A 10,031-nucleotide genomic window follows, 5' to 3' on the forward strand; every position below is an offset into this window, starting at 1 on the left:
TGCTATAGTTAAAAAATCTAAAATTTCTTATGCTATTGTATTCCTGGATTATTGTAGGAATTAACATGAACACAATACAAACAAGGGAATCACTCAGACATTAAAGACAAGTGAACACACTGAAGACCAAGAAATGAAAAGCCAATCTTCTATCCTAAAATATTATTAACATTATCTTCAAGTGAATCCTTCAAAAAAGAAAAAAAAAAAAAAAAAAAAATTTTTAAATTGCACGGCGCTATTTTAACATCTATTGCATCAAAAAACTTATTCAATGTATTTCATAAATTCATTGGATAAAAAAAAAAAAAATACTATTTTAAAAATGTACCATGAAAGATTATTTTTTAATTTTTGTTTATCATGAACAGGTAAAATTATTTTTGAAAGAGTGACAAGTTTGTGAAAAAAAAAAAAAAATTTACTTCATGACCAAAATACATCACTCAGCAGGTAATCTTTAAAATATCTTCAACCAGCATATGACAAAAAAAAAAAAATCATTGTAAAATATTGGAACCATACTCTGGTAAATTTATTTTTCTGCAAATTTATGCTCCATAGCTGTTAAGAGTGCCAAGCGATATTTTATTGGATTCCCTTAAAGTTTAAACCTTAGAAAGGTGGGCAAAAATAAAATCCTACATATAAGAGATTAGCTAAATTAAAACCTATTAATTGAAAAATATTTTCTCTTGTAGAATTTTATGTAAAATTATTCGGTTTAAAAATCTGAAAGTTTCGAACCACAAAGTTAAAAATAGCAAAAATCAAGTAGAAAGATATTTCATAAAATTCTCGTTTTTACATATTTCATCGGAATTTTTAACGCATAATTTGAATTTACTTCTAAAAATCGTTACACGAGAAGTGCTTCAAATTTAAAGACTACAAAGGATCATTTCTTAGTGGTGACATGAGCAGACAAACATGGAAGACAATTTCTGAGTGAAGACAAAGCTGGTCGTTTTTCAAAGTCCCTGTCATTCTTAAGGCCAAAATCAGATTGTTGAACAAGATCCGAAACGGACATTTCCAGCTGACATTTTACCAACCAAAGAGATGGATTTTTCTTTGATCTTCAAGTTGCGAATACAACCAACATACGGCTCTGTGCTCCTCACTGCTTTATGTTTGCCATCCTCTGTAATTAAAATAAAATTTTTGGATTTAAAAAAAAAAAAATTCTATAATACTAAATTTTTTTAAAATATAATTCTACAGAATTTCAAGAAATGTTAAAAAAAATGGAAAAGTACCTGGAATTCCTCCAATATAAAATGGATGTTTTGTATCGGCTGAAGATGCTCCAAGTTTGCCTTCACCCTCAAATTCGACGCCATCAACATACAAGAAGACTAGATGTTTCGCTTTGATGACTAAAAGAAAAAAAAAAGAAAACATTAATAAGGAACAGCTTTCATTCTGACTTTCATCTTAACGATTTCTAAGATAAAATTAAAAGATTGTAAAGTCTGGGAAATTTTAAATATTAAAAAACATGGAAAAATCCTTAAACGGTTCAGCTAAATATTTGGCCAGGTTTCTTTGCTTATATTTTTCTTAGGTGTTACATCTTTGGAATACAGCATTTTTAAATTTAGATGTTAATGAAAATATACTGTTAATTATATACACGTGAAATTATATCGGAATTTATTTATGTTGCTCCTCCTGCTTACTAGTGCTGGTCTCTCTTAAGGCTCTGTGGATTGGCTAGCAGTGATCTACCCCCACCCCCTTAGGGGTCACGTATTAACACAAAAATATTGGATTTTGCATCAGCCTCTTTTTCGACCCCAGCTGGAGATTGGCCCATAACAGCAGTCACCGAAAGCCACCCACTTCTACTTCGTTACCCATTGAACATTGTATTCTTCTGAGACATCCCAAGACGGCAGTGAGAAGTTAGCCAGTATTCATCCCTGTTTATATGACGAAGCAGAACTTAACCGTCCACACGAAAAGAGCCAGAATTGAGGAATGAGTGTGTCTGTTATCTGAACTTGAATAAGTTCTAGCGAAGCACGTTTTCGCAAACCTTAATCATCTTCATTCTGTGCAATTGTCTTTTCGTCTTACATGATATCTTATTCTTGCTCACCCAGTAAAATTGCTTTCATATCAATTGCTTAGTTGTATTCCCTTGTAAAATGTCACATTTTTGATAAGAACTTATCTACCGAATTGTTGCATTCTCATGTCTGAGAATTAAACTTTATTTCAGGAAAAATTAATCCCAACAATTATATAAACATTAGAAAAACCGAACACAGATTAATCAATGTTTCAAGGATGTTAATCATAGATTCAGCAGTTTCAGATGATACTCCCATTGATTTCAACGTATGAGGTCTGCAACAACTAAATTGTCTAGAAATCTGCACAGACGACTTGTTTATAGTGAAGGCCTTGTACAGGACCATTCACACTTTTTTGGTACAACTGCTTATCAGTCGGTGCAATGACTGCCACAAGACAGCAGGCTTCAGGTTTTAATTTTTTTTTTCTCTTTAGATGCACGTCTTAAGACTGAGGGTGCATCTCTCCCAGTGGATTCCCTCCAGATATCAACCTAAAAATTTCTATGTCCTGGCACAGTACATAGAGCATCAGATTCATAATTGTTTAACTTTGGTGATCTGATGAGGACCGGTGTGTCAATGTGATTATACTGTATATTCAATTCCAGACAGACTAAAAATGCTTAAAAGGCTAATGTACTATAAAAAAAATAAAATGTAATAAAACACTTAAAACTTTTTTTTTTTTTTTGTTCAATTCATATTGAAACAGACATAAAATAACCCATATGGAATAAGTCAGAGAGAGTTGCAACCTTGATTGAAGTGAGTGTTCCTAATGATGGCGGTCTTAACAGAGCTGAAAGAGAGAAACAGACCAAATACCAAGGTCTCATGTATGATATTAAAAGAAACTGGAATCTAAAGGGGATATCGATCATACCAGTTATCATAGGTGCCACAGGACTTATGAAGAAGAACCTAACTAATATTCCTGGTGAACCAAGTGCAAAAGAGATTCAGACAATTGCACTTAAGGGAACAGCGAGGATACTAAAAAGAGCTCTCGGTTGGTTTCAATAAAAAAAGCGGGGCAATGTTGGCAGCTGGTTTGGCTGCCCCATACCCAGCATTACAAAAAAAAAAAAACTTGAATGCCAACTAGACATTGTCCTCGAGTGTCTAAGGTCTCTCTGTACAGGAGTTTGTCAGAACATGGCATAAGGAAACTTTTCCCTAGAAGTAAACCCTGACCAAATATTCAAAATCACATTTTGTATTCGCTGCCCAAATAAGATCTCATGATGGCTAACCCACATTAGCTTTTACGAGGAATGGTGCACCTTCTCTAAGTGATATTACCTTAAGTAACTGCACGAAGCTGGATACTCCAGACTAGATAAATTCTTGTCCTGGAATCCAGTAAGACCAAGAGATCAAAACAAAAAATAAACATGAAAATGGTTAATTGGGGAGAGGAAAATTATGTTCTCAATTTCTTTACTAACTCAGTGTTTGAGAGAAACAACTTAATTGAACATTCGAATGTATCTCAGACTTCAAGTGTTAGCCCCAAGTAGTGGGCTCCTTGATTTCTGAGAACTTTAAATTAAAAGATAACAAAATTGAATTCATTCCACACGTCCAAATCTATTTATCAAATTTCAAGTCTTTAGGCTAAAAATGGAGTTTTGTAGAGACCATTCCTCACAAGACAGACAAGGTAATTTATATACGGTAATTACTTTAACGGGCTCTTCCATACATACCTCTGATATGATGCCACCTTCCATTGCATATTTCATTGTTGAACTGAGGTTTACTTGCTGCAGTGAAAGTGCCTGCCCCGTTATCAAATGTTATTTGAACCTGAAATTTTAAAAATACAGTAATAACTGGTAAAATATCAGTTACAGACCTGGCAAGGGGATTCATGCATCATTCTCTGAAAGTAGTTGAGGTTTATAAAAATATAAAGAATGAGATTTTTTATATATACTAGCATGGGTGCCCGGGCGTTCCCCAGGTGTTTGGAGGTGTATGCTGAGCAAAAAAAAAAAAAAAAAAAAAAAAAAAAAAAAAAAAGAGACAATTTTTTTTAACTTTGACCCCTATTATGACCCCTTAACATGTATTGTTTTGGGCTCAAATCAAGTTATTAAGTTAGATTCATATCCAAGGAACCTATATCTAAAGACCCCAAACTGTCGGAGGAATTTGGTAGAGTTCTCAAAGGTCAACTCATTGAACTTGGACCCCTTAACAGCCATATTTCTGGCCGAAAACCAGATTTTCCCAAATCTCAGTACCTTATATATTAAATTTCGAGTCTGTAGACTAAAAATTGACAGTTATTGCATAGGGAAATGTAAACAGACATACATTCCCTTTTATATATATATTAGTAAATTGTCTATGGCATCATAGCATGGTGGATTAAGGCGCTGGACTGAAATATGTAAGGTCCAGGGTTCGGGTCCTAATAGTCAAACTACGCTGAATAGGGGTAAGACCCTGAAACACGCGTGTACGTAGATTACCGTTTATAATATATATATTATATTAACCATCCACAAACAGATGAATTCGCTGTATCACGGCTCCTCAGTGTGACTAGATAAGCAACTACCTCGAATCAGTTTTGAAATATTTAGACGAGACAAATTTCATTAGAAAGGAAATAAGGAATAGAACATTTCTATTATTTTCCTTCTAATGAAATTCGTTTAGTCTAATTCATAATTCATTTTTAAATGTTTGAGAGAATATTTTTCTTAAATATTTTCCTAGTACAAAATTTATGTTTTTTGTAAGATAAAACGTTTTCATGTTCAGCTGCGACCCATCGGAATTTGGTTAGCTTTACAGCATATCTACCCTTAATCCACTAAAACATTTATGCAGTCAGTCTTATTTTTAATGTCTCAAGTGAAAACTTTGGCATAAGAAATAAAGGGAGAAGAGAAAGAAACAGCTGCACTCACCACTCCATCCACCAATTCTAAGAGCAAGAAATCCTTGTTGTAGACAGATGCTAAAACACCAGTCATCGTACGTGGTTTCACCTCTAGCGAGAATTCAAGGTCTGTTCCTATTGAGAACTTTTTGTCTGTAAAAAAAAAAAAAATCGAAAATGTTCAGCCATATTCATTAAAAATGTTCAGCCATATTCATTAAAAATGTTCAGCCATATTCATTAAAAATGTTCAGCCATATTCATTAAAAATGTTCAGCCATATTCATTAAAAATGTTCAATATATATCAAGTTCTTCCATTTGTTTGCTTTCTGGCTGACTATAATATGGTTGTCTTCAAGTCCAACGTAAACAAGTTCTTGATGAGCCATTCCCCTTAAGTAATTCAATTTACCAAATTTCCACTACTAACAATTACTACGTCACGGTCCCACTGACCACTGCCTACTTATTAACCCTTATCCTCGAGTGGCCTCTGGGCCTTAAGTGGTGACTCCTTTGTAAAAAAAGGAATAAAAAAATAAAAGCAGTCTCATATCAAATATACTATTTCTGCATCACTGAAAAAGTATCTCAAATATTCTACTGATGAACGCAATATTTCTGATACAGTTTATGTTTACAATATACTACTTACATATCTGGACAAATCCTCCTCCTTGACCAAAGAAAGTACCAAATTCTGCAAGACTGGAACAAGGCTCTATACCAAACATTTCTCCAAGATCTTCAGTCACAGGTTTCTTTTGGATTTTAATGTTTCTCATACAACCCACGTATTGTATGTTGAGGTTCTAGACAAATCAAATAAATAGACACAGAAAGTTAAAAATAAAGTCTTTTTAATAACTTTAGTTTTGAACTCAGATGGGAAAATCCGTTTCTTCAGAAATCTTAAGTCTTTTTCTGTAGTTGGCAACATCAGTAGGCACTTTTAGTTTAAATATTTGACCAGTCAGCACAAATATTTAGAAATAAAACGTTTTCATATTTGAAGTTTTAGATAGAAGCCATTAACAAAGAAATTTCAACAGTATTTTAATATGGTGAGCTGATGACACATTCAAATGTTAAAGGGTTGAAAATTGCAGTCAATAATAGTAAAAACCCAAACCTAGGAAATGAAAATTTCCTAATTAAATTAATCAGAAATTTTGGACAAGCAATTAAGGCTTGCCAGACATGGTTTCATAGGATTATGTAAAGCAATACACTTAGCATTTTGATCAAGTGTATGGATATGAAGATTGAGATGTTGGAGATTACATCGGTCGAAATATTGAATATAATAAAGATCAGAATTACCAGTTGTTTAATTGACTTTCACCATTTATTTAAATATATATATATATATATATATATATATATATATATATATATTCTTTTACAAACTAAAGATGAGCTTACATTCAAATTCTTTTTGGCCAGATTTTGCTGTTGTGTAGGAAGACCTCCAAAATAATATGGCTGAGAAACATCCAAAGATTTGGAAGGACCAGGGGATGAAGATCTCAGAATTTTGGCCTCATCAATACCCATGGTTCCTTTCTGGGCATTACGAGATATTTGGACCTGAAATGAAAAAAAAAAAAAAAAAAAAAATGGTTCATTAATTTATACATTTAGAAGTGTCCTTAGCGTCATAAGTGGCTGATAATTAAGTCATTCTGATTGTTTGATCTGCTGATCCATGATAGATGAGTAAATCATGTTTATTTTTGTTCAGCTCTTGCCTTCCTGATTCTGTTATCCAAATTCAAAGTCTCCACAGATGTGAACAGTACCGCGAGATGAACAGACATGGTCAATTTTCTCAGATGCTCTCAATGATAGTAACTTTGCAGCTATGCAGGCGAAAGAGGGCAAACATAAATGCGGTGCTGTGAGCAAGTGCTACTCGGAACCACACAGGGCAATTTGGGATCTTCTCTAGAGATGTTTTTACCCCATGGAAGACCATCTCTTATGTAGGCACATATTTCATGTTCATAAGGATCTTATGGGGTTATATTGGGATGTCAAGTTTGAGTATCCTTTAATTGTGAACTTGAGGGAAACAGTCCAATGTCAGTTTAAAAAACTGAAGTGAAACATGCATGATCACCCGTGAGTGCAGAGTGAACAAAGCCTTAAAAAAAAAAAAAAATAAATAAAAAAATAAATAAATAAAAAATAAATAAAGACTAAGTTCAGCATTTAACCCCCCCCCCTCATTTAGCCCCAAGAGGACGTCAAATCCTGGTGAAAATGAACAAACAGTGCAGTTTAAGGCCTTAATGTATGTAAATTTGAATTCTGCACCAGGCAGAAAAAAAATGAAATGACCAAGTCCATTTGCCCCTCACCACATTTAGCCCCAAATTGTCCAAGGTCTTAACATATTTGAGTTCAGCACCATGCAAAACTGCTAAATAGACATGCACAGAAAATTTTGGACAAATATGATAATTGGTAGTCCCAAAAACAGTGTTTTTATTAGCCCTAAAAGACCTCCTGGGGCATACCCAAGAGTTATCATGAAGTATAGACAAACAGAATTATATAGAAATCTGTTAGTTACAACTTTTCAGAAAGTTTTATAAAAGTCCAAAGTCATCAATTCTTTTAATAAGCAGAAAACAGTCAATTTTAGCCATTTTAACCTGAAAGGTTATGAGGCAACCGGAGTCTCGCAGAAAATCTGTTCTGTTACTTTTTTTACTCATTGTTTAATGTTTCTGTGCAAAATTAAAAAATTCCATTTAGAAAAGTACGGACAGACCAACGGATGAGGGTGAATTTACAGTTTCACACTTGTCAGGAGACCAAAAATGAGCACCAATCAAAATAAATAAACCCAAAAAAGTTTTTACTGACTTACCGTGTGCCACTTGCCATCGTCATAGGTATTGGGAGTGACAATTGTGGCCGTTCCACTTCCACAGTTAAAGTGGAAGTGCACGTAACCATTCTTCAAGAAAATACTCATAAAGTCATTGTGCGTCTTGTCTGCCGCATACATCAAAATACCATTAGGAGATTTCGTTTGGAAGCTGATTGATAACTTATTTCTGAAAAGAGAAAGTTTGCCTTTGTTTTATTGTAAACCATGAACTGTCTGAAGATGAAAATTTTTTTTGGAAGGAACTGGAAGGATTTTGTTTCTAAAAGTTTGGCAGATTTTTTTTTGTTCTTTTAGAAAATGAATCCAGATGACCTCTTGTGAGTGTGGCTCACATAAGGTTTCTAGGCATTCAGACTTACCTCCCTTTGTTTGGTATACGGATTTCCCATCGACTTGTGTTAGAAGTGGTTCCAAATCTGTAACCGGTGGCTGTGGAGGGGTCAGCTGCTGTAGGTTGTAATGGTAATGCACATTGACCTGGTGGTAATGTTGGTGGCGGCGCTACAAAGAAAGGTAAAAGTAGAACTTAAAATGACAAAGAAATGAAGAGGAAAAGAATAAAAGGTGAGCAATTGAGGGCCAAAAATTAAAAAGCCAGAGGGCCAAAAATTAAAAAGCCAGAGGGCTAAAAATTAAAAAGCAAGGGAGAATAAAAGAATGGATTTGTAATTTTAAGTAGAAAAATTTTTGATACTTACTTGCTGGTACGACTGATGTGGATGGGACTGTTGTAGATATGTCGAGTGGGCACAGATTTAATCTTATTCCTGGTGAAGCCTTCGCTAATGCAAAGTTGAAGAATCTGAAAGAATTAAATCAAAATTGGAATTAAACTTATTTTTATGAAAATGCTTAGTTTTTACAAGAGTTTAACGTCTAACATTTTTCTTTGCGATAGATATCCTCAACCGTGCCTGACCAGGTTTCACTATCACATGCTATACATGACCGAGACTTGTCCCTAGGTTGACACTAGTAACAATCTTCTGGTTAGTAAGAATGTTATGGACACGTAATTCAAGTTTTAAAGACAGGCTTATATCTGCTGATCTCAAACGATCAAATGACAGTATAGGAAAATGGGTGCAAGAACAAGTTTGGTCACATCAATAGATTGGTTGAGTGTTCTTGAAATGTAGAACAGTTGACGTAAAGAGGAAAAATAGAAGTGATAAAAATGGACTTTAGAGAAAAAGGGGTAAAACCCTGGCCAGAGATAGGTTCGTTTGGAAGTGAATTTGTGAAAGCCATCCAACACATGCCATTACCTTCTAATTTTTGTTATCACACCAGGTCTTCATCTATTTGCTTCAGTGTGGTATCATAATTAGTTTTTTTTCTTTTAAGAGCATAAAAAAAGCGCCGTAGTATTTGATTTTTGCCTTTAACATTAATTCAAGTCCAACTTGTCCTTAAATAAAAAATATTGTTCACTTACTTTCCGTTAATTGTGACATCTTCGATGCAGCCATGGAACTGGGTTTTTGTGACAGAGTCTGGCAAATTAACATCTGTACCGAAGCCACCGAAGTACAGCAGGACATCCGCATTGAGTTGGACTGCAGACGAGGTGACCATCATGTCCTCATCGTTGATATTTAAAGCCAGTTCCTGTCCATCGTTCACTACGGAAATGTAATGCCAGTTGCCATCGTTGTAATTGCCGAGTTTGCTAAAAAGCTGCGTCTCCTGTGTACCAACGACTTTAACTTTGCCATCTTCCAGGTAAACGGAAAAGAACTTCCTCTGTGAATAAAAAAATAAAGTGAATAAAAAAAGTGAATAAAAAAAGTGAATAAAAAAAGTGAATAAAAAAAGTGAATAAAAAAAGTGAATAAAAAAAGTGAATAAAAAAAGTGAATAAAAAAAGTGAATAAAAAAAGTGAATAAAAAAAGTGAATAAAAAAAGTGAATAAAAAAAGTGAATAAAAAAAGTGAATAAAAAAAGTGAATAAAAAAAGTGAATAAAAAAAGTGAATAAATAAAGTGAATAAAAAAAGTGAATAAATAAAGTGAATAAAAAAATAAAGTGAATAAAAAAATAAAGTGAATAAAAAAATAAAGTGAATAAAAAAATAAAGTGAATAAAAAAATAAAGTGAATAAAAAAATAAAGTGAATAAAAAAATAAAGTGAATAAAAAAATAA

General features: G+C 33.5%; 1 protein-coding gene across 1 annotated transcript in view; it reads right to left on the bottom strand.

The window, feature by feature from the left end:
• Nucleotides 1–394: 394 nt before the first annotated feature.
• LOC145261093 (laminin subunit alpha-like) overlaps nucleotides 395–10,031 on the bottom strand; it is a 192,906-nt gene continuing 183,269 nt past the window's right edge. Inside the window, exons 64-73 of the mRNA XM_080119281.1 lie at nucleotides 9,323–9,630; nucleotides 8,583–8,686; nucleotides 8,244–8,385; nucleotides 7,861–8,050; nucleotides 6,408–6,572; nucleotides 5,638–5,794; nucleotides 5,009–5,133; nucleotides 3,794–3,893; nucleotides 1,260–1,379; nucleotides 395–1,144 (exon numbers count right to left, since the gene is read on the bottom strand). Coding sequence (XP_079975407.1) covers nucleotides 1,002–1,144; nucleotides 1,260–1,379; nucleotides 3,794–3,893; nucleotides 5,009–5,133; nucleotides 5,638–5,794; nucleotides 6,408–6,572; nucleotides 7,861–8,050; nucleotides 8,244–8,385; nucleotides 8,583–8,686; nucleotides 9,323–9,630 — 1,554 coding nt within the window. The 3' untranslated portion in view covers nucleotides 395–1,001. The remainder of the gene's footprint in view (nucleotides 1,145–1,259; nucleotides 1,380–3,793; nucleotides 3,894–5,008; nucleotides 5,134–5,637; nucleotides 5,795–6,407; nucleotides 6,573–7,860; nucleotides 8,051–8,243; nucleotides 8,386–8,582; nucleotides 8,687–9,322; nucleotides 9,631–10,031) is intronic.

Source organism: Euprymna scolopes, chromosome 37 (genome assembly GCF_053919585.1).
Source record: "Euprymna scolopes isolate OS-2025 chromosome 37, ASM5391958v1, whole genome shotgun sequence".
NCBI classification, from domain to species: domain Eukaryota; kingdom Metazoa; phylum Mollusca; class Cephalopoda; order Sepiida; family Sepiolidae; genus Euprymna; species Euprymna scolopes.